Raw genomic sequence first — 24,447 nt, 5'->3', positions numbered from 1 at the left:
GCAACTTTGTATAAAGAAAACTTATATAAAATGTTCTATAGATGGTATTTGTCACCAAGTCAACTAGCTAAGATGTTTCCAAATATGTCAAATAGATGTTGGAAATGTAAACATAAAGTGGGTACTTTTTATCATATGTGGTGGACTTGTGACAACGCAAAAAAGTACTGGATTAAAATATATAGATGGATGGAGGATATATTACAAAAACACTTTGCTTTTAAACCCGAAGTTTTCTTGTTAGGCATTATACCGCAAGATGTTAACAGACAGGAAATCTATTTGATGTTGCATCTAATTACAGCAGCAAGGATTGCATTTGCTCAATATTGGAAAAGTGAGGAGCTGCCCACCGATGGATTGATTATAAGAAAGATATTGGACTGTGCAGAAATGGATAGACTGACTTTATCATTGAAGGAGAAAGAGGATACTGATTTCTATCAAACTTGGGACTCTTTTTATAATTGGCTGGAGAAACGGGACTTGGCGTAAATGTAGAGATGTTTTTCAAACTATGATAAATTAATTGGAATTTGATATTAGAATGTTAAAAAATATGTAGTAGGAGGTTGACCCAGTGAATCCAATGTTAATGTTTGTGATGTTTGATGTTTTGGTTTTTTTTTTTTTTAGTCTTAGTTTAAAAATTTTAATATACATATATATATATATATATATATATATATGTATGTGATTGTAGCCTGAAAGTCAGAACTGAACAATTACTTGAATAACAGGAGGTTGTTGTCAAGTGCTTGTGCTGTTTCATTTACAGAATTTTACAGGGAAGAAGGCTCTAGATGACATCATCTTCTATTTGAAATCTTCCAGTATTCCCCACTGCTTCTTTTGACTACCCCCATCCATGAAGGAAGATAAGACAGAATAGCTAGCTTTACAAGTCTTCTGACAGTGTTACAAACCATAAGATTTGAAGTATTTTCAGACTTGAAGAAATTCCTGATTTAAATAATAAAAGAAGATATAATTAAAGGTGTTTGTATGATGTCTGTTTATTTTGGGAAGGAACCTAAGTTTAGGAGAGATTATGCTGCTGCTTTGCACATTTAGAGCTCTATGCTCAGCTACTAGAAGTCAAAGGGATATTGAGCAGCAGGGTTTGGAAAAGCCACTTGGAGAAATAGAAGCAAAAATGGGCAGTGCTGGGTTAGATAGGCCAATGGCTTGTCTCCGCACAATGCAGCTTTATATGTTTTAACCTTTCTGTATTTAAGTACAACTATGAATTGGTTGTTAAATGTATAGCACTGCATGCATAATATGACTGTTCAAATATAATGGACAGAGATCTCTTAGGCAATGCTGTCTCTGAGTTGCAATAGCAGTCATCAATGGCTTAATGGTGTTGGAGACTATTTCAGGCTAAAAGTTGTTGCAGCATTGCTAGTTGTATATTTAGGAATATATACTGTAATCTTTAAATGAAGTCTGACTTTCAGTAAGATTCTACTTTCAAGAGTACTGTCTTTGCTTTTTGTTGGGCGGGGGGGAGGTAAATTGCTATTTTATTTAGAAAGCTGCTGCTGTACAGAACAAAAATGTTTCAATATATGGTGTTGCTAGCTGTATTAAATTTCATGCAGAAATTATGTCAGATAACCGTTTTGAATGAAGTCAGACTCTCTTTTAGCATTCAGGTATAGCAGTGAGATATCCAAGGAACCCATTCAGTGTGGAACCCATTCATAAATACATTTCATGTAATACATTTGATTCAAACAAATTTTTCAATAATAAATTTCATACAATGTAAATGAAACTATATATAAAGTCCATTAATGAACTTATTTATTATTTAATAGCTAATGCTAAATTTATTGACTACATACTAAAACTTTGTATAACAGTACTAACGTAATATGAAAAATTGCTCATTTTAATGACATGGATGTGCTTGTTTTCTGCCATAAAGAAAATCACAATTGGGTGTTAACGGTGACACTTGCAAGTACATTTCTGGCTCTGCATTCATTTTATTCCTGTATTAAGCCTGTGTGATCATTATTCCTCCCAACCTGAATCCACTTTGGCTTTACAATGAATTAATCTGCTTTTGAAAGTATGTGTGTGAAGGCTCTGAATTATAGTGAACGCAGACTTTACCTTGTCACAGACCTTTCCCTTTTAAACAAAACAAAGGAATGCAGATCTTGCTATTTCACTGTAATCATGGGTGTAAAGCCCTGAATGATTCTTATGGAACCTTGGGATTCCAGGGAACACAGTCGGAATACTGTGGAAGTATAATCACTGTTAAGCTAATCCAAGAAATTTGATTCAAGAATTAAACTTGAACAGGTTATTTCTGTTATAAATCAAAGTGCTCCTTTGAGCAGTGTGTTAAAAAATGGCAAACAAGTTTCCAATTATAGTTGTGGGTTATGCTTTGTTGTGCTTTTGTTGTTGCAGCTGACACTTTAGGAGAAGCCTAAGTATTGCACAATCAGTGTGAATATGATCAAAATAAAATAAGATGACTGGATTTAATCTGCCCAAAGTTGTGGATGGTTATTTTTTGAGTTATGCTTCATTTTATATTAGTCTGTACAATATATATATGTGTGTGTGTGTGTGTGTGTGTGTGTGTGTATATTTTGGATAATGCCTGCTAGGTATGTGTTAGGCGTTTCAATGTTGCCTGAAGTGTATGACAAGAGTACTGTTTATTTTTCAGTTGGTGTTCCAGTACAGCTGTGGTATAACCAAAATTGCTTGTCTTTTGGCAAATCCCAATAAAACTGTATCAATTAGCAATGTGCCCTATTCACTGCACATAGTATCACTTAAGAACATTTGGAACATCTTGTGTATTTTTAGATTGTGAACTGAGGGAGGTTGGTTCACTGACATACTGGATGGGTGTGGTGTTAAGAGTAATTAAATCTGGTTTAGGATTTTAGACCCAAGGATCTTTGGTGTTGCATTTCATTTTGTAATTTTAGAGGGGACAGCAAGCTGAAATTTTGAAATGGTTAAGGACATTTGATTAAGGGGAAAAATGTATATAGTAGCTGGATAGTGGGTAATTACAAAAGATGGTAGGAAGGAAAACTGAACAGAGGAGAGAGGGAATTTCACCTTTTTGTTTAATGTTATTTAGTGTGGGTAGGACAAGGCGTTCTGTGTGTGTTCTGTTTATGGACTTGCATTTATTTCTTAACCAGGTGTAAAGATGGTATCATAACTTTTAAAGTTTACTTTCTGCAGTTTGACTTAACCACAGCTGTAAATCAAAATGTTTTGCTAAAATATGGAAAGTTTTTACTGGCTGAATGGTGTGTGCCTTTCATAGCTAGCCATTGGATATAGGTGAATAGATTCAAGTTAGCAACCTGAAATACTGCAATGGGAATAAATTAGGATTGTAAACTTGCTTGTTTCCTTTGATTTATCGAGCTTGTACAGTTGCTTTTCTCCCCCCTCCCCCCATGATACATATTGATGGAGCAGGAGGTGTATGTTGCCAGATGAATTTGGACATTGAATTAAATAGATTCATCTAGAGGAGGGGTCCGCAAGCTTTTTGCCTCTAAGAGCACACAGACATTCCCCTTCTCCCTCCCCAGACAGTGTGAGATTAGGATCTTAAACCTCTCCTCCCTGGATAGGAGAAGGGCCAGGAGAAAAGAGGTGACTGCTTTAGTTCTCTCCTTTCATTCTGAAGAATATAGATATTGAGTAGAATAAAGATATTGACATGGAAGTCACAGATTTCAGTGGGCTAGAGCAACCATCTTCCCATCTCCTTGAAAAATTGTAATGTACCATAGATTAGAAAGGCAAAAGATTTGTTTAGCCTTCCATACTTTGGTTTGCCTTTCAGTAATGCTGTTTATCAGAGAAAAAACAAAGTTTTGTGAGCTAGAGTCGGGGGGGGGGGGCAGCTGACAATGCACAGACAGGAGAGTGGTGGGGTGTATGTGTGGTGCCGAGGGTGCCAGCAGCCTGTGTGAGGATTGTGCATTCCTGGACTAAATACTCTATCATTTGTAGTCATCAGAAAAGTGGCCCATCTTGCTTTTTTCTTTGATGTATCTTTGTAACTAATAAATATAGCCACCTCCCAAACTATTTAGTAGCCTATGTCACTTCTGTTAGGTTCCATTGTTTATGTGATTTGGAACTATTCAGATGCCTACTGGGCATAAAGCATGTATTGAGGAGGGTGCAAAGATAACTTGAAAGATTTACTCATTGCAAAGACTGCTGAGAAACTAGCTGCAGGTGTGGAAGAATATGCTTCATCCATGTTTTGAAGACTATTTGCCATCCACTCAACATCTATTCTTCATATTGGTGTTTTGCAGTGAAATAGTAATCTTTCTCTGCCTATTTCAAGTGGTTGTTGTTGTTGTTGTTGTTGTTGTTATTATTATTATAGCATGTGATCTATCAAGCTGAATTCCCTTGACCAGTCATGAATTGTGGATTGTCAAGTAACTGACATTTCAGTAGTCTTAATCATTTAGGAGGTGCAGTGTACAGCTAGTGGGTTGCATTTAGTTAGGAGGGTTGCAAGTTGTAGGGCTGTGTTAGAAGGACTTGCTGCTTCTGTAGTAGAAGTGATATTTCATTATGGTATGCTTGAATCAGACAATAAGCAGGGAAGGCCAGGTTCTTGTTTTTTAGATGCATGTTTGTTTGCTAAGAACAAAAACAAATGGCCCTGGAAATAGACTAAAATCTAAGAAAATAAAAAGGGCAGAGTTGAATGTGAATGAATGTTGAGTCTTCTTTTGCAACCTTTTAAAATATACTGTGTTAATGTGGTTCAGATATATATATATATATATATATATATATATATATATATATGCACGCCAGAGGGTTATAAAAAGAAACCAGCTGATATTGCAGTTTAAGCAGTGGCCATATAGTGGAAAGATTCTCCTTTGGCATCTTCAGTAGTGCTATTTTTACCTATTCCAGTAGATCTGTCCTTGTGGTTTTAAGTTAAAGGACAGTAACTGAAATTAGTTTTATTTGCATTATGGCCAGAAAAAAGATCATAAGGAAAGAATGTAGGTATTTGCCAGCAAATACTTTTTTCTAGAAGCCCTACATAGGCTAAATAATAAATTATTTTTAAAATCCCTTTGTCTTTTTGTTTCTGTTTCTGTCTTTGATTTCATTCATGTCTTATAAATGTTATTTGTTTATTTTTATATCGCACCTTTCTCCTATCATGGAACTGCTAGGTAGCTCCATGTGGTTCCTAGACAGTCTTCCCTTCAATTGCTGGTCAGACCAAGACCTACATAGCTTCAGTATGACGGCTGCCTCTTGTACCTTCAGATTATACTGCTTTAATATTAAATTCTGGGGAATAACTTTATTGAAATATATTTTGTTATAAAAGGGCATCATCATCATCATTATAGTAAATGTATTAAAACAACTAGAACTTCATGACCATAACTATATTAATGACACTTGCTATATAAATGGTGCTTTCAAGAGTTCGCTGTATGTTCTGAATATATTGTCTTGGTAATTTTATAAATGCCATATGAAATAAGTTAGTATAACTACGTTGCAGGGGTGTGTATATGTTGGATGTAGGAGTAGGCTAAGAAATAGTGGTTTACAAAAGCCATTCTAAGGGTACCATAGCTGAAGTAAGATTTGAATAAGGGTCTTCTTGGATTAAATGCTTAGTTTCTGTACTTCAGCAGTTCGCTATATTGTGGCAATGAATTAAGTTTCGTAGACCTTCAATGTGTGTGTGTGGGGGGTGGACATTAGCTACTCTGTTGGATGGAAAAACAGAATTAATTAGACTTCTGAGGCAAGACTTTACATGGGAATGTGTTTGTGTGTGATTTATTTCTTGACTGACTGGTCTTGAATCTAGCTTCATGCCACTGTAGTACTAGCAAATACCCTTTTCTGCCAACTATTTCCTTATAGAGGCTATTAATCTGTTTCTCTTTGCTTTTCCTAACTTCACAGAATTCGGTGTGCTCATCCCATATTCCTATTCAAGGAATTTTCTTGTATGCATGTTATACTTTTCCTGCTATGGGAAAGATTTAATGAGGTCTACTTTTTCTTGGAGTCTTTCTTTAATTAGTAGCAGACATTCTAGCACTAGTTTAGAATGTGTGTAGTTGGACATTAAGGGTCAGAATTTGTATGTATATGAATGGACCCAATTGTCCCATGTTGATAGACATGGCACCTTATGAAATGTGATTATATTTATGGGTAGCAGTAATTGCTGTGATCACAGCTGTTGGGAAAAATGCTTCAACAGTCATGGGATTTCTGCTGTCCTTTGTTCATATGTTGTTGTTTTTTTATCTGTAGGACTTGCATGGTAAGAGAAATGTGTTGTGTGAATAGGTCCTAAAGAAAGGGCTAGTGCAGACTTCGCAGAAGTAGAACACTCTTAGGCTCTGGTTCTACTACGTTTAATCAATGTGGAATCAGTTTTGTGATCTATGGTAGTATAACTGGTTTGTTTATTGTGGGAAATATTTCTGTTTAATCCTGTAGTACTTGCCAAAAGGTATTTTGATTTCATACGAACTTAATAGGCTTGATCCAGTGGATGCAGTGTGGCATCTTTGATGTTTAAAGAGAATAGCTACATGAACTTTTGGTGTACTCTGAGCATATGTTTATATAATATATTGGGGGCACCCAGCCTGGTGCCCTCCAGTTGTTTTGAACTTCAAGCCTCATCAGGGCCAGCCAGCATGGCCATTTGTCAGGAATGCTGGGAACTGTACTCCAAAGCATTTAGAGGTCACCAAGCTCGGGAACATTGATGTGCATAGCCTCCTAGTTAGTGTACAGAGAACTGTTTCAGAAATGAGAGACTCGGTTCATTCTGTCATGAAGTACTATAGAATGTCTTATTAAAACCTCTTCTATTTCTGAACTTGATATGTTTCAGGTGCTTTGGAGTTCCATAGAGTAGATCCCATATTTTTCCTGATTTCACATTGACATTAAAAACAGAATGAAATTTATGATAGAATGAAAGCTCTTCCTTCATAACTGCATGATCTTCAACTTTTTTCCTGCATTTCCTTTTAATATGGTGTGTAAACCATACATTTCCTTGAATCACAGACACCTGTTTTGCAGCCCTTCTAGAATCTCTAATGAGACCAAAACAACTCCTAGCAAAATCCTCTCTGGCTTCAAAGACAAAAGATCAGCTTGCACGCACTGTCTCCCATATGTTCACATAAGCTATCACCATATGACTAGAGCAGTCAAAAAATCAACAGAGTACAAGCATATGCAGAATTTCTTTGCTCATGAAGCCCTACTTTTCATAGAATCATAGAACAGTAGAGTTGGAATGGGCCATGAAGGCTATCGGGTCCAACCCCCTGCTGTTTCAGGATACCAGTTTACACCACCCACTCAGATGGCTGTCCAGTCTCTTTTTGAATGTTTCTAGTGTGAGAGTCCCCACAACCTCTCTAGGCAGCTTGTTCCACTGTTGCATTGCTCTAACAGTGAGGAAACTTTCCCTAATATCTAGCCTGAATCTGGGTTGTCACAGCTTGACTGGAGTATTCCGTGTCCTGCACTCTGGTATCAGCGAGAAGAGATCTTGACCTCCCATTTGTGACAGACTTTGAGGTACTTATAGAGGGATATCATGTTTTAAATGAGGGTCATGGAAGACTTACTGTTCAAACAGCTAAGTGAAAACTTAAATGTCAGTGGAGGGTTTGTACTCTAGTTCCCCCAGGGTTGCAGCAATTTTCCTTATTTCTTTTTTTCCTCCAGATCTAAGGCTTTGTTGATTTAAAGACTATTTTATTTCAATAGTAAATGACTATAAGACAATATAGTTCCTGTGAGCATTGAGAAGAAACAGACCTCTTGTAAGGGTGGGAAGGGCTATAGAGGTATCATATTTATTGTAGTGCCTTACGTTGTAGCATCGCTTGCCCTATTGGCACTAACCTCATTTGCCCATAATGATAAAGCAGGAGGCCTGGTGTACTAAACAACAGTGGGAACAAACTGCTTGCTGGGATGTGTAGCCCATTTGCTACCCCCTTCATGCAAGTGGGTAAAGAAACCAGAAATGGAGCAAACACCAGAAATGGTGTTTGAATCTAAGGTTAAGTCTACCTAAACAAGCCAGGATTCGCAAACCTGCTTTAAAGCTAGTTTATGAAGGGAGGAGAGAAGCTGGAATGTATGAGTTGCTTGTATGCTGTGATTCATTAAACCAGGATTTCTGGTTATTGTTGTGTGTGAATACAGCCAGTGGATTTAAATGTTTTTCTTAACATCCACATTCTGCAGGAAGCTCTGTTTTTTGTATGCTCCAATATGGGATAGCACAGTAGATAGAAATAGGATTAGGCTCATTTGAGTTTTCCTTTGTTAATTAACATGTTGGTACTTTTAGGGATATTTTATATAGCATGCCTAGATAAACTTCCAATCTTACCTATTTACCTTGTTAGCATGTTTAAGGATAAGGTTGAATCTTGGAGTTCTCAGCAGAATTAATCTGTATTTGTTGGCTGTGTTCCAGTGCACTGAAGAATTGGAATATATGATGCAGTTATTGGTTTTCTGGGGTCTCTGTGGTGGGAACACAATCTCAGAGAGTTATGATGGGCAGGGAGTGGAGGAGACTGGAGAGGTCATGATACCAGCTATCTCTGAGGCCTTTTCACCCTCATTCCCTCTGAAACACTTTTGCTAGATAGGCAAAAAAGCCAGTGTAGCAAAAATGCAGGGTGGGAAGATGGAGAGGCAACAATGGCCACAACTGCTCTTTCTGTCTGTACATGATGTTCCTAAGCTCTGAGTTCAAGGAGTTATGAGCATAATGACCTTTTGTGTCTGTTACAAACATTTCAGAGGTAAAATAAGGGAATGTATTTTTCTGTATGTAAGAAAATGGGTTCAGTACCAAATGCTCTGCAAAACATTTGATATGATAGCAAGTTGAGTTAGGTGAAATGTGTTCTGTCAATTTCTAACTTGAAAAATAGATCCCTAAACTAATATACTGCATGGCTGTAGAAATTAATATTGTCTGTCTCCTGGAATAATCATGATGGGCAATGGAATAATCAGTTGTGCTGTCAGACTAGGGGAACTAGAGAAAGAAGGCTTTTAGGAAGAGTATGTAGCTTCTCCCCCTTATTGTTCTTTTTCCTACCCTTCCCTGCGTCTGGTGAGTCCTCTCTTGTTTCTGTCCCCTTTCTTGTGCTTCTTCATCCACTCTCTCTGTCCTGTTCATTACTAAACAATGTCAACTTTTCCTTCTCTCTATTTCTTTCATCTGTTAGAAGAGTCCATGCATGCTGTAGAATAAAGTGACAGGCACACACAGTAACCTCTGGGTCAACATGGAGTTGCTTAGAGGCATCCTGGAGAAATGAAGCTGCAGGGCACATCTTCCAAAGTTGAAACAGAGAGAGAAAGAGCAAAGATGCTGCTGATGAAGGTGGGGAGCATGCATAGGGAAAATCAGCACACTTGGTCAGGAGAAGAGATTACACATAGACAATCTTCTGAAAGGATTTTTAATAATATACATACAGCAATATAGCCTCCATATAGTCTGAAGTGCCCGATCCTGCCTAATTGTGGAATCTAAGCAGGGTTGAGCCTGGATGAAATCTGGATGGGTGACTTAAAATGTTGTGATCTGGCTAGAAAACTTCAGCTATGGGCAGTATGGAAATGTAAAATAGTAGTAGTAGTGGTAGTAGTGTTTGGGGGCTTTCTGGGTTGTAGGTCCTAGCCTCGCACCCAGTAGTTCAGCCCTATCAGTGCCCTAGGAATAATCCTTGCAGTTTCTTCAAAGTAACCTGTTTTAACTTTTCATGTCCATTGGTTGCTAGTGTTAGTGGTAATCCTGCCATAACATTTGGGTGGAAATATTGTGTCTAGAGCAATTCCACCTTTCTTGGTCTGTAGAGAAATGTGGGTCTCGGTCAAGTCAGTGAGGATCATTCCAGATAGCATTTACAGTTATGTTGTGCTATGCTTTCGATTCTATTATTGTTAGTAATAGCTCTGGTACAGCATACAAACTTCATGTTTATAAAATCGCTAGCATTGCACCATGATATAAAAATAGTTTATATACAGTTAAAGCAGTTGTTGCTTTTCTTTAAAATTGGAAACAATCATTTTGATTCGGAAAGTTAAAGGAATCTGTAGACTAAAAATATTTCAGTTGTCTCACTGGTAAGACATCTATACATTTACCCTTTTCACATGATATGATACCCCATCATGACTTTATTTATCCACAAGGCCTGCTGTGTCATAACAGGCATCCACTGGCACTATGATTGTCATGGTTTGTAATGTTGTATGGACCCAAGCCAAAGGGGGTTTCCCTAATCCTTGGCTTGTCTCAATAAGTCAAATAACCTATAACTTATTTTAGGGTTATTTGTGGGTTATCTGTGGATATCATGCAAAAATAGTGGCCAGGAAAGCACAATAGCCCTCACAAGCAAATTAAGCCACTGTGAGCTGGCCTTTTGTCTCAGTCAAGTCAATGAAGGCTGCAATACTAAGTATATTTACTTTTTATTAGACTCCATGGAGTTCAGCAGGACCCGAGTAAGCATATTTAGGTTCTAAATGTATGGATAGCAAATTTTAAGACTTCATATTGCATTAATTAAGATATTGTATTAAAATATTTAAATAGCTACTTAATTTGGGGTTTATTGTGCTGTAGTAATACATTTGCTGCTAGTTTCTGCTGTATGATTGTAGATTGTAAGTAAAATAGCAGTGGCGTAACTGCCTCTGAATTATGTTTAACTATGCCTGCTAAGACTGAAATCATACTTTACAGAAAAAACAAACATTAAAATAAGACTTCTGCTCTGAGTAGGGATTTGATTACAAGCAAAACTTAAGTTCATCGAAGTCCTCCAAATTCCATCTTGTGAAGCAAATTCTTTCATGTGCCCATATTGGATTGTAATTATCAGGGATATTTTTCCTTTTCAAATGAAAATTTTGTGTGTTACCTTGCATATTGTTGTTGTGCTCTTCCTTGAATTTATGTGTTGATTAAAGCATGTTTGTGCCTATTTCATTTATTCATGCACATAGTCCAAATGTATACATGCTGTTTAAAGCATTTTTTTCTGTATATCCCATTACAACTTTGAAAATGTATGGACTTCAGCCACAGATTGTTTTAGAGGTCATGTTCAGTCCATAAGATCTTGGATAAACTTTTATTAAAAACAAGCAACTTTCTCAAACATCAAAATTTTGAGTAGTTGGTATGAGTAAAAAAAATGAGGATTTAAGTTTTCTCCCTGCTTTTCAGTTTTTTTCCTGGATCAGCTAACATAAGTATTTTTGAGAATGAATTGAAACCCTACAAATAGTGTCACAGTTGGCTAATACATCTGTTGTCATTATTTTGGCAGTAAAGTTGTTTTTCTGTGGCTAGAAGCTTCAATGTCTAAATGTTAACACTGACCTTTATCCACAAGTCTGTGAATATATTGACTATTGCTCTTATGGCTACAGTCCCAAAGAAAAAAAATCCTCAAAATTACAAGGCTGCTATTTGCCACTGGCTTTTGAAGCATTACTTGTCAGAATTCTTCTAGTTGCAGAGGGAGAATGCAGCATTACAAACAGAAGAGATTCTGATTCAGCGGAGGCTCCTGGTGGCAGAGATGGCATGGGATGGAGGAGGCGATTTTTACACCTTTTCCTTTTCTCCTGTAGCATTTCCCTAGCACCATTGTGTCCAGAGTTCTACAAGTCCCCTCAGCTTTTGAGATTGAATTCTGGAAGGCACAGGGGCCTGCTGGAGAAGGGGAAACTCAATGAAAATCACTTGTTGCCTTTGCTGCAGTGTGAACATCCCTTGTGCCGTTTAACTCATGCAGACTTAGGATCCAAATGACAATGTTTTCTCTTGTTTAATTGGTGGAAGGAAGTGACTAGGATGTCTTCTTTCTTTCCATTTGGTTGTTGAATTAGGTAATTGCTAAATGTCATATAAAATATTATACTTTAGAATGAGTGCCCTGATGTGATACAAGTTAATTTACCAGTGAAAAACCAAAGATGGCAAAAGTAGATCCCCATCTCCAGAGTTTGAAAAGTTAGACATTGGGTATCATATTATAATATGCTTGTGTCTTGTGGGGTTAATTAGCATTTTATTTGTAGCAAAAGATTATTGTAGTGTATAGAATATCTTTACCAGGGACAGCAAATGTCAATAGATTAAGAAACACATAAAAGTAGAGGAAAGTAGAGATGACATAAGACAATTTCCTGATGTATTCCTTATTTTCCTTCCATGCTTATTTCACTGTACTTGTATTTGGTGTTACTTTAACTCAGGGTAAGTGAATGAGAGTGATTGGCCCAATGACACCCAGTATACTTCATAGCTAGAAAGTAATCAAAGAACTTAGCCAAAAAACTTACCCACTATACTGGGCTTGAATCTTCCAATGTGTATGATCAGAGCTGAGGCAGAAAATGCCAGACCCTTGAGATTTTCCATTTTGGACCTGAGCAGAGTAACTTTATTTTATGCTTATTGATATAAAAACTTATTGATAATCCTAAGAGTTCTAACTGAAAATGAGTTATTTGGAATCCATAAATTTAATTTGTAGGCTCTGTTTTTCTTTTTATTTATTTATTTATTTATTTATGGATTTATATCCTGCCTTTTTCCTACAAAGGGCTCAAGGCAGCTTACATCATCTCTCCTCCTCCATCTTATCCCCACAACAACAACCCTGTGAGGTAGGTTGGGCTGAGAGTCTGTGACTGGCCCAAAGTCACCCAGCTGGCTCCATGGCTGAGCGGGGACTCGAACCCACACACTGGCTCTTTTGGTTTGCTTAAAACAAAATATGTATGAATGGGTGGCTTCCTCAGTGAATCTTCAGGTCATACATATACATCAAAATCAATTTGTTTCATTAGGTGCTGATTAGTCATGGCATACAGTGTTGTGGTGGAAAATGTGTCTAGCAAAAATTTTGGTGATTTTGTATTTACCAAGAAGGGCAATGGGAAACTATAATGTGCTGAAGAGTTTATCCAACATGTATATTTCATGTAGATTATACATGGTATATTATTTTAATGTATGGCGTGTGAGCTTAGTTATGATGGACATATTGCATTTGGTATTCTTAGGGCTGGAGCACATAACTACATTTGCCATGGTGGCGATACTGCTGAAAACAGGAGTATGGAAGTTCATAACATGATCATGGAGCTCCGCACAGTAAGTATTTCTATACATTATGACCAATATGGTGACTTTGGCAGCATCTCTGTGGCAAAATGTAATGTGTACTCCAGCCCTTATCCTGAAATTGTTATCTTACTTTATTGTAAAACATTTTGATTAGGCCTTGAAAACAGTGAGGTTTGCTAAAGAATTCAGGCTTTTTGCATGTAAAGGCAGTCCCCAGTTTACAAATGAGTTCTGTTCCTGAGAACATCTTTAAGTTGAATTTGTGTGTAAGTTGGATCACGCATATAAAATGCATGTACAACACTTAAACACTTACATATAAAGTCAGCTCTCCACATTTGCAGGGGTTAGGGGCAAAGGAATCCTGCAAAATTGGAAAAAATGCAAATAGCCACCCACCAGTTCATCAGTGCTCCTCATTGCAAAGAAGAATGCTGTAGAGATTTCCTTCTCTAGATGGGTGGGGCAGTTGTGCATGCTTTGGAGGCCCTCCCTCTCTCCCCTTTTGCTGCTTCTCCCTCTATGGTGATGACAGTTTTCCACAGTAGGTTGCAAAACTCCAAAAAATATGGACTGTTTGTCTTTAACTTGGAATTTTAAATTAATAGGCTTTATGACAGTTGTAAGTACAGGTTGTTTGTAACTTGAATGTTCTTAACCTGGGGACTTGCCTGTATTCAGTTTTGAACTGTTATCATGAGCTTCCATGTTTGTAGGAATGGGAAATTAAATGTAGAACAACCTTTGATTTATTAGGGTTTGGAATGCAAGGATTATCTTACTTTAGGTCAGTGGCTGGCAGAAGATGATGTTTTGGATTCTAGCGCCAGGCATTCCTGTCTATTGGCCATGCTGGTATGGGCTTCTTGTAGTTGAATTTTGGAGATCAGCTTTCTGCCCAGCCCTATTTAAAGCCATATGTGACTTTTGGTCTCTGTTTTTCATCTTGCCTTTAAGTGTGTGTGTGTGCGTGTGTGTGTAGGTTGGTGCAAATGCACTCCATGATGCTAAACTTTACAGATTCAGAACTCATATCCTTTGAGTTCATCATAATGTCTTTCATACATTAAGTGTAATAGTTTTAGTGATTTTTCTACCAAGTCATCTTGTGCTGCTAAGAAATACGAATTAAAAAAGCAACCCTCCATCATTTCATTTGACTATCCTAGTAGTCATTACATAAACTTCTGTTTATATCTTGTAAATGAAAGCGTCATCCTTGTGTTTAAATGCCATTGCTTTAAATCATTCAGAAATACACACACACACACACATCAATTTTAATCCCTCCCAAACCTACGAGATTAAAATTGCTGTAAAAATTCAGATCCACTTTTAGGAAAAGATGTTTGTCCCATTTATAGACCTGTGGAATTGCTAGTCGCCGCTGCTAACAGTTAGATACACAAAGGTTTCCCAGCAAACCGTTTTGGGTGTTGCAGTTAACAGCTAAACAAATGAAGATGTACATGTTGTACAAAAGTATAGGTACACATGATGCAAATAGTTATGAGGATTAACATGAGCAGAGGAACAGCAGGGGAAAGGAATACTTAATCCTGTCCTCCTTCCTTTTCTCTCCCCATGTCCTGACCACTCATATTCCCACTGAGGGATTTCCACTGTGTTGCTGTGTGGGCTCTTCTTTCTACAAGGGCCATAGGCTGCACACAGTAGTGTGCATTATCTGCTTAAAGCAGGGGGCCTCCAGCTTTTTCAACAGGGCCAGTTGAAAGATGCCGGTGGTGGGTGCGGGCTGCCAAGGTGGTGCCAGTGGGGGGTGCAGGCCGGTGAGGGGCACATGTGTGAGGCGGGGGCTCACAGGGCAAGGCAGCAGCTTGCTTGTGCGGAGATCATTTTCTGCGAGCAAGTCCAAAACTATTTCCGTGCGAGCAACCTGCTGCCTCGCCACGTGTGCGCGGTGAGTCCAAGACCTCTGAGGCGGGCTGGATAAATGGGCATGGCAGGCCGGATCCAGCCCGCAGACTGTAGTTTGAGGACCCAAGGCTTAAGGAGTGTATAATTCAAGGCTTTACAAAATGCTAGTTTGTTTATTGGCTGTGTTTATATTTTATGTAGCTCTTTAAAGCCTGGATTCAGCACAGTAACTCCTAATTCCACCACCAAGTTCATGGGGTACTCTTCAGACATTTTTCCTCTATCAGTTACTTTTATTTCATTTATTATAGAGCTGAATACTCACTAAAGTTTTTTTAGATTGGGGCATGAGCAAGGTAGGGTTGAAAGAATATTTCTGATTCATTGGAGTCATTTATCACACTTTAAGGCATTTGTGGGAAATGGGTTACCTGGAATCTTTCCTGCTTTGTATGAGGTATTTTTCAATAATCCATACATTGTTATCAGCCTTTCTTGGTGAATGGTTTAACATTTTTTGCATTTAAAAATGTAAAATACAAATTACAAATGGTAAAAGTCAGTAATAGAGTTCAGCTAAATTTGCAAAGTTTGAACTTCTCTATGTAAAAACATTATAAGAGTTAATGTATTTGTTTTACATGTTGTTGGGAGGCAGGCAAATATAGGTAATGAATAAATTTAATAGAAAATTAATAATTTTATTTTCCCCTTCATGATTGCACAGATAAGTAATTTTTCTCCAGTGTATTTTAAAATTATGTATGCATACTCTTTATCTACTCTTACTGATCAGTCCTTTTGCTTGGAGCCGAAGCTGGATTCCAGTCCTGCCCTTTCTTGCTCACAAGTACAAGTGATAGCTTAGCTTCTAAGTTTCAATGCTATCTTGTCTGCTGCATATTATCATGCAAGAATGATAACCATGGGAAAATGTGAACTTCAGAAACAGTTGCAATACTTCTGTAGAAAACATGAAAGAAAATTTGCTTTTTACACAATGCAACCAAATTAGTAGTAGCCTATAGGAAGTCAAAGAAGTATATAATCTTTTTTGACCAAAGGGATGCATTTCTTCCTGAGGAACTTTCTGGGGACTACACTGTTGAGTTACGGGGAGAGTAAATTCTTTGCAGTTGCAACCGACGCCAGATCTGTGATTCTCCTGTATTGCCTTTCAAGCTCCAACAGAGGGCATTTTCCAAATTGCTGCATAGGAGGTGATTTGAGTGGGGTATGTTGCAGTATTGTAGGGCGGGCAGAACTGATATTTTCCTTATGACTGTGGAGCATTCCTCTATCCCAGAGAAGGAATTCGTCCTTGGAAGAATTATTCCTGTTGTTGCAAGAGGCTTTTCCATGTTTAATTGCTGCAGGAAGGCTAGGGCCCTGTTGGGTAAGCTTTATGTGCCATGTGTAGCCGGCAGACCAGAGATTCCTCAACCTCTGCACTAGAAAATATGCCAGGTTTTAATATTTAAATTTGTACTTTAGTGTTAGGTGTTTGACTGAAAGGGCTTCTTTAGCTGTGTTTACATCAGTAAGAAAATTGAAGATGTTAAAGTATTAACAAGTGATAGAGAAGGTAGAACTACTCAGTTCCTGTTTTGCTTCGGTCTTTTCTTGTAAGAAGAATTCTGTTGACCTGGGCCAAGTAAGATGGACAATATAAGGGAGGACTTGCAGCCCAGGGTAGGTAAGGAGATTGTTAGAGAACACTTGCCTATTTTAAATTAGGTTAAATCTTCAGGGCTATATCTTGTGGACATTATTTCAGATCTGCTGTCTGTAATCTTTGAGAAGAGCTGAGGTAATGGAAGACTGTAGATGGGCTAATGTTTCTTTCTTTAAAAAAGTAGGAAGATGAATCTAGGAAATTATGGACCAGCATCAGTCCTAGTCAGACTAGAACAACTTGGCTGGTTGAAAATAATCTAGAAAATAATGCATTGACTGCTAGGAGCCAGCATGGGTTTATTAAGATACGATTTGATTTATAAAACTGTGCCTAAGAATGAATTTTGTCAGACCAATCATCTGTTTGTTTATTTGGATAAAGCTACTAGCCTGATAGATCATGGGAATACCACAGACATAATATATTTTGATTTCAGCAAAGTATTAGAAAAGGTTTTCCATTATATCTTTATTGACAAGATAGTAAAATCAGGGATAAACAGTACCATAGTTAAGTGGCCCCACAACTGGTTGAGCAACCATACCTAATGAGTAGATAATTGTTTGCTTCAAACTGGAGGGAGGATTCAAGTGCAGTGCTACAGGCTTTTGTTCTAGGCAGTGAGGTATGTAACATTTTTATAAGTTACTTGGATGAGGATGTTTATCAGAGGTATGCTTATCAGAATTGCAGTTAACACAAAGCTATGAAAGACAGCTAACACCATAAAAGAATCAGGTTTCAAAGTGATCTTAATAGGCTTGGAACACTGTTGAAACCAACAAGACCACATTTGGAAAAAGATTATATAAAGTTATGTTTTGAGGAGACCTTGCTTGGCAGCACTACATGCGAAAAGGATTTAGGTGTCCTAGGGTGCAATCCCATGGATCTTTAGCTAGAAAAAAGCCCCACAGTTCCTGGCTTTTGTAACTCTTTTTCTGTTAATAGGGAGTTCTGTTTGATGTTTGGATTCTCAAATGAAAGTCCCATGCTAGTAAACAGAGCCAGGAAGCTTAATGTGTGACTTTGAGCAAGTCCTTTCATTTATCTCTTGCTCTCTTTTCTTTTTCTCTTTTCCCCCTTGTAAGATTGAGGGCATAAAATGTAGTAGCACTTCGGATGACTAGAGCACCTTCAAGGAAGTTTGTTATATGTAGTGGTTAAGAGTATCAGGCTAAGAGCAGGAAGATTTGGTTCAGATCTCACTAGCCCAGGGGTCGGCAACCCGCAGCTCCGGAGCTGCATGAGGCTCTTGAACCCCTCCGCTGCGGCTCCGTCACAACACGCGCCCACAGCACGCGCCGGCACAGCCTCTGGTCTGCTCGAAGCTCCACTCAGGAACGCAGCACTAGCTAGTTAAGTAAATCAGCTAGTTAAGTAAATCACTACATTCCTCTACTAAACAAGCTTCCTGCAGGCTCTCATGTTACACGAAACCCTACTGACAAGATTCTCTTTGTCCCAATGTAATCTCCTTCATCTGAATGTTAAAAGCTGTGCTTGGGACCTGTCACAATTCACAGCACTTGACTGTTTATCTGCTAATCAGTCACTAAACACACCTATATCTCCGATCTGCAGACCCATGCCGATTTACTGAGCTCCCCCACCCCCCAGGCCAACCATGGATAAATCGAAGAAGAGAAAAGTTTCTGAAGAAAACCAGACCCAAACCAAACCAAATGATAAATGGGTAAATTCATTTGCTTTTACTGCTGACGAACGTATGGGGTTTGCTGTTTAATGCATGCAGCCCTTTAGCACTGACTTTGAATAGAAGAACAGCTTCCTGAAGAGTCAAAGTATATGAAAGGAGTCCTAGTTTCTAATGTAAGATTAAAAATAAGTTTTTAGTGACTGAACAAGAGCTGCAGCTAAATCATAATGAAGATATACATAGCATTAAGGTAAAAAACGATATATGCAGTGTTATCTTCATTTTAGATGTCAAAAGGGTTTTGCGGCTTTCTGTGTTTTCTTTTGTGTGGGAAACGGGTCCATATGGCTCTTTGAGTGTTAAAGGTTGCCGACCCCTGCACTAGCCCATGGAACTCACTGGGTGACCTTGAGACAGTTGCTGTGTCATCCTAACCACCTTCACAGACTTGTTGTGATAACTCTAGGGGAAAACCACCTTGAATACATGTAGAGGAGGCTGGAATATAAGGTACCAAACCAACAAGATGGACAAAGAATAGATACACAAATAGAAGTGCCATGTTTTCTGAGTATGGATATCAGCCCTTAAGTACTGACAGTGTTTTATCTTACTAGCTACTCCTGATAAGAAAAGTGGACAGAAATGGCAGTTGGTTGATCTGTTAGAAATGTTGATGCTGGCAAGGGTTACAAGTATACTGACTCAGTTTTCTCATGCAGTAGAGGCATTTCATAGATTAGTCCAGGATCTAGTACAGAACTTCTTCAAACACTTCTGTGAGTCATGTTGCAAGACTCAAATATTCAAAATTGCTATTAACAGGAACATGGCTCTTCAATTGGAAATTTTAGATTGCTTCCTTAATTTTGAATATTCTGCTATCCAGTAGGTATATATTTAGTAGCTTTAAAATTATAATCTTGCTGTTTGAAAAGAACAACAATCTTCATAATCCGTTCTGATGGAAGCATTTCAGCCACCATGTTTTCTTGGTGATGAAGGTACTGAGCTCAGGCATGCCATCCCCCTCACCACTCCTTTTGTGCTCCTTTCTGCAGAGGACTCTTTCTGGTTCTTCTTTATGGTCTGTTCACTTGTAGGTTTTGTGTTTATGCAGAACCTTGTAGAGCTGAGAGTGCTTGGTGGGAAACCTTCCCTAAGTTCCCCTGCTGCCATATTTCAGGGTGGCACTCCCTCCTTTCCCCTCAGTTTCATGTTGACTACTACAGCAGCCCTTTCTTTATGATCATTTAAAGTAAGGGGATTGAGCTGAGTAAGCAAATGATTTTGTTCTAGATTTTCTCCCTTTATATATATATTGTTGTTGTTGTATTCTGCCTTTCAGTTGTGCAGTTGAGTTTTTTTTTTGGGTGAGGGGTGGATTGCCACATGTCACAGCTGTCTCCTAGAGGTCTGTGGCCCTCTGGGCTTAATTCCTAAGTGTGCAGATTATGGGAGAAAGTGGGAAATGAACCCAACCTTTGCCTTTTGTGTTTAGACCACCTCATTAAAATGTTCATTTGTTGCTAAGGTTTTATGAAGCAAGTGAGACAAAATGCCTTCATGCAGCACTTTCAGGATGAGTCTTGCAGGCATCCAGTTCCATGCAACAGAGTCCACTTCTTTCTCAATCTGCTTGAAACCGTCTCTAAAAATAAGTTTGATTTCCTCAGTCTCAGTACTGTCCATCTTGGAAGTCCTCTGAATGTTAGTTTCCTTGAGCACTTCAGACCGAGTGGCTTCAGCATTGGCAAGCATGGTTCTGCCACCTCACCAGTACTGGGTGGGATTGCACAGATGAATAAATAAGGCCAGGGGAATGAACTGCTAAAGGAAAAGAAATATAAAGCTTGGCATGTCACTCCTATGCTGTCTCTTATTCCCAAAGAGGACATGGTTCTCCATAGAGATATTCTCGTTGAAGACTTTATAGGGATACCTATTATAGTGGTATTTCAACTCCTATCTACCTTCAAACCAATGGAATTACTTAGCCTATAGGAGATCTCCCAGCCCAGGACCTCCAATTTTGCCACAAATGATACTGGTGGCAGCCATTGTTCCCCACCACTGGAACCATTAGCTAAGCCGTAGGCAGTGGCTTCACTGACATTCAGAGATGTCAATCCCAACACTTTCAAGGTTGGTTCCAGTGGTTTCTTCAGCATTGATTCTTGCACTGCCTCAGCTGCTTGGACAGTGACTACTAATTATACTATTTCAGTTAGCCGTGCAGTTAGAATTTGACATGGATGATTATTGGTCAGATTTCTTAGCATCCAGCTGTTTTCTACTTTCATCTTTCAGATGCATGGCCACTCCTCACCATCATTCTGGAGAATAATCTCCAATCTGTTGAGCAGCTTCTGTGTATAGTTGCTTCTTCAGGACTCCAGGCTGAACTGCTTGAAGTGCCAGTGAAGGATCCTATCATAGACTTGGTTTAGTCTGAATTCACAGGCTGATTGGTTTGTCAGTGCTCCCTTTGTTCCTTGGGTGGCAAGGGAATTCTGGAAGAAACCTTCTTCTACTCCACAGCTAGCCAGGGGATGGAGTTCAGGCTGAGTGTTATGGTTTTCTCTTGCAGCATCCCACTTTAACATGTATTATTGCAATGTCCAACCACAATGAGGTATCATCAAAACTATTCTGCCCAGACAGATCAGTCGGCACCTAAGGCAGATACTTCTCAGTGACAGCTTCCCTTCATTTCCATTCCTTGTGAGCTTACTTACAAAGTTGTAATAGGTTCTCAAGAAGAACATATAAAAATGAGCTTTGTAATAAGTGATAACTTCGGTTAAATTCTGTTACACTTTAGTATCTCAAAAGGGCACCTATGTTAAGATTATCACATGCAGGCTTATTTACATTTGCTAATTGCTTAGAAGATTGGTGTATTAGCAACACAGCCGTGTGCATGTGTACTGAGAAGTAATTTATCCTGTTTCACTGGGGCTTAGTCCCTGTTAAGTTTGTTTAGGATTGCAGCCTAAAATACCTTTGACAGCTTGCAAACTATGTAATAAAATCTTGAATATAAAAGATTGCTTATGTGAAAGTGTGCTTACACAATCGAGAAGCATTGCTATTGTGCAGTATTCCTTTATCCAGTGTTGATGCTACAGAAGCTGCATTCCTTGGCTTTTGCCCTGCATATGTCTATGCTGAACTCTTATGAGCTAATGGAACGAAGGGAACCTGTGTGACCTTTGGGATGGGGCCACCAGCAAAACCTCACTGCCCTTTGCTTGTGTGAGCGCCTCTTTGTATGAGTAATATGTGAAAAGAGCTGTACTTAAGAAAGGTTGTTAACAAATACACCAATTCATTAATACTGCAGTTGTGAATTAGCTTCTTTTCTACTCTTTTGGAAAATGTATGTATGTAAAGCTTTTCTATGCCGTCCATTACTAAAAAAGTCTCTGGACAGCTTACAAGGAACAAAAAAACCAAGGAACAAAAACCATAACAGCAACAACGCACAACACACTGGATCTAAAAATAGTGATAAAAACAAGGATAAAACCAATTAATTGTTAAAATACCAGGAAAACAACTGAGGCCATAAAGAATAGAGCGATGGCACCAGGCGAACCTCCCTGGGGAGCATGTTCCACAGTTGGGGCGCCACCATTGAAAAAGGCCCTTCTCTGAGTAACTACCCTCCTGATTTCCTTCAAAGAGGGTTCCCGGAGAAGGCCCTCTGTCTCTGATCCCAAGGGGCAGGCTGGCCCATAGGAAAGAAGGCACTCCTTCTAGTATCCAGGACCCAAGTCATTTAGGGCCTTATAAGTTATTACCAACACCTTAAATGTAGTTTGCATTTGATTAAAACAAGACATATTAGTGCAAACCATTATTGATTTCTTTATTACATTTTTTTCCACTACCTCCAAGGATCCCAAGGTGGCTTATATAAAACTCTTCCATTCCATTTTATCCACACAACAACCTTGTGAGTTAGGTTAGGCTATTGGTGACTACCCCAAAGTCATCCAGTTAGCTTTATGACAGTGGGGACTTGACTCTTAGTTCCAGTTCAGCACTCTAGTGTGCACTGACATTTTAGCTATTGTGTAAATGTAAACATCTTCTCAGTTTGTTCTTAGTAGCGGTTTAAAGAAAATGTATTTGTCTCAAAGTTACCCTTCCTTTAGCTGTTAAGAATGAATATCTCTGGTGTGCCTAAGAAACAATAATGCATATGCTTCATGCAGTTCTATTTACACTGGATACTTGTCTACATCTCAGTCTATAAAGACTCACACAAAAGAAGAACAGTTAACAAGTTTTTCTTACAGTTGATGACATAAATTACAATCGCTGGCCTACACCTTAGTGTTGCAAATGTCTCCTTTGCAGTAGATCAATTAAAAATTGTTTTGATTTTGCCTTTAAGAAGACTTGTCTTCAGAACGTGTTTGTCCTTCTTTTTAAAAGGTTTTTGTTACTTAGACTGCCTCAATGGACCACATTCATGGAGCTTGGAAGGCTCTTACTGATGGAATTGGATTAAAGGATTCTGTCTTCAATGGATCCAGCTGTATTTCACCTACTATTGTCCAGCAGTTCGGCTATCAACGCAGAGCATCTGATGATGGGAAACTTTCAGATTCCTCCAAGACAAGCAATACCATTCGTGTTTTCTTGCCTAACAAGCAACGCACAGTGGTGAGTCTGTTTCTTGTTTTGTGCAAGATGAAAGGCTGGCTGTTTCTCCCATCATGTATAAACATTCCACTGCCCTAGTAGTCTAATACTGTTTAAAATGTAGAGACTTCAGGATGGATACAGTGATGTTTTGTTCAACATGCTGGCCCAATATTCACATTACTTTGGGAAGAGCAATGAGACTAGTATCACTTCCCTGAATATGTGATTCTGTCTCTGACAAATGGGTCTTGCTAATGGACACTTTGGGATAATAGTGTTAGTCAGAAAACCCTTCTTGTGTTTTCTGCTTCTGAAAATGAGTCATCAGTGCATTAAAGACTTGCAACAGTTGTATCAACACCATAAAATTAAGGTGTAGATTGTTGCCAGTAGGGCAAGTTGTATCACCTTAGGCTAATTGCAGTGGGGCTAGAAGAGATCTGTTGATTAGTGTTTGGTAAGTCCATTATATGACTTTTTTCTCTCACTGACCAGTACACCTTATACCAGCCTGTTCAAAAATCCTACATACTTTACTAGTTTGAAAATGTTTTAATTTATCTGCTGGGGACTAGCAGAGGAGCCATCCCAGTCTTTCTTCCAACAATCCCTGGTATTTCTAGGCGCAGTGTGAAGGTGGGGGCTTCCCTCCTGGCAGTCTACTGGAAGGATGGAGCACTGTGTGCCTTCCTTTGTCAATCCACTCACCTATCTGTGGAATTCCATGCATTTGTCTGCATGCAACTCCTTGTCTCCTGTGGCTATCAGCTAGTTAAATAGTTAATATACAGGTTTTCACACTGTAGATTGATTAGTGCAGATATAATGCTGCTAAACTCTTTACTGTCAGTAAATGATCAGAAATGGGCCCACTTCCATTTATCTTTTTCTCTCCCATATAAATTGCCCTCTCATTTTCCTTGGTTGGCCTGCTGTGTATTACATATACACTACTGCCAGCCATAGTAATCAGCCAGTAGCCAGGCTCCCTTTTAAGCTTTTTTAAAAATCTGGTAAATATAAGAATTCTTTTTAACAATAACCATGTTTTGTACCAGTATAGATAACAACATGATTAATTGTGTGATCCCATATATGTCAATTTAGAAATAAGTCCCATTGAGTCTAGTGGGGCTTGCTTCCACATAAGAGAGTATATTAGTTGAAGCTTTTGGCAAGCAAGGGAGATGAGAGGGGATCTGTGGGGTGGGGGAGTGTTAGCCCACTTACTTCATCCTTGGTTATGAGATTAGCAGCATTACTTGTGTGAAATGCCACAATTGAAGTATTGCGTTCTCAGAGTATTGTACAATAGCTTGCAGTTATCTAGAATTT

General features: G+C 38.6%; 1 protein-coding gene across 2 annotated transcripts in view; it reads left to right on the top strand.

The window, feature by feature from the left end:
* RAF1 (Raf-1 proto-oncogene, serine/threonine kinase) overlaps positions 1-24,447 on the top strand; it is a 52,748-nt gene that overhangs the window by 2,040 nt on the left and 26,261 nt on the right. Inside the window, exons 2-3 of one of the 2 annotated variants that reach the window (XM_044451140.1) lie at positions 13,174-13,264; positions 22,900-23,130. In XM_044451140.1, the coding sequence (XP_044307075.1) occupies positions 22,924-23,130 (207 nt within the window). In that variant the 5' untranslated portion in view covers positions 13,174-13,264; positions 22,900-22,923. The remainder of the gene's footprint in view (positions 1-13,173; positions 13,265-22,899; positions 23,131-24,447) is intronic. The other variant, XM_044451141.1, reaches the window with a different exon arrangement.

Source organism: Varanus komodoensis, unplaced genomic scaffold, assembly GCF_004798865.1.
Source record: "Varanus komodoensis strain SLA01 unplaced genomic scaffold, ASM479886v1 scaffold6_2, whole genome shotgun sequence".
In the NCBI taxonomy this organism is placed as follows: Eukaryota; Metazoa; Chordata; class Lepidosauria; order Squamata; family Varanidae; genus Varanus; species Varanus komodoensis.
This window is presented reverse-complemented; position numbering and strand designations above follow the sequence as displayed.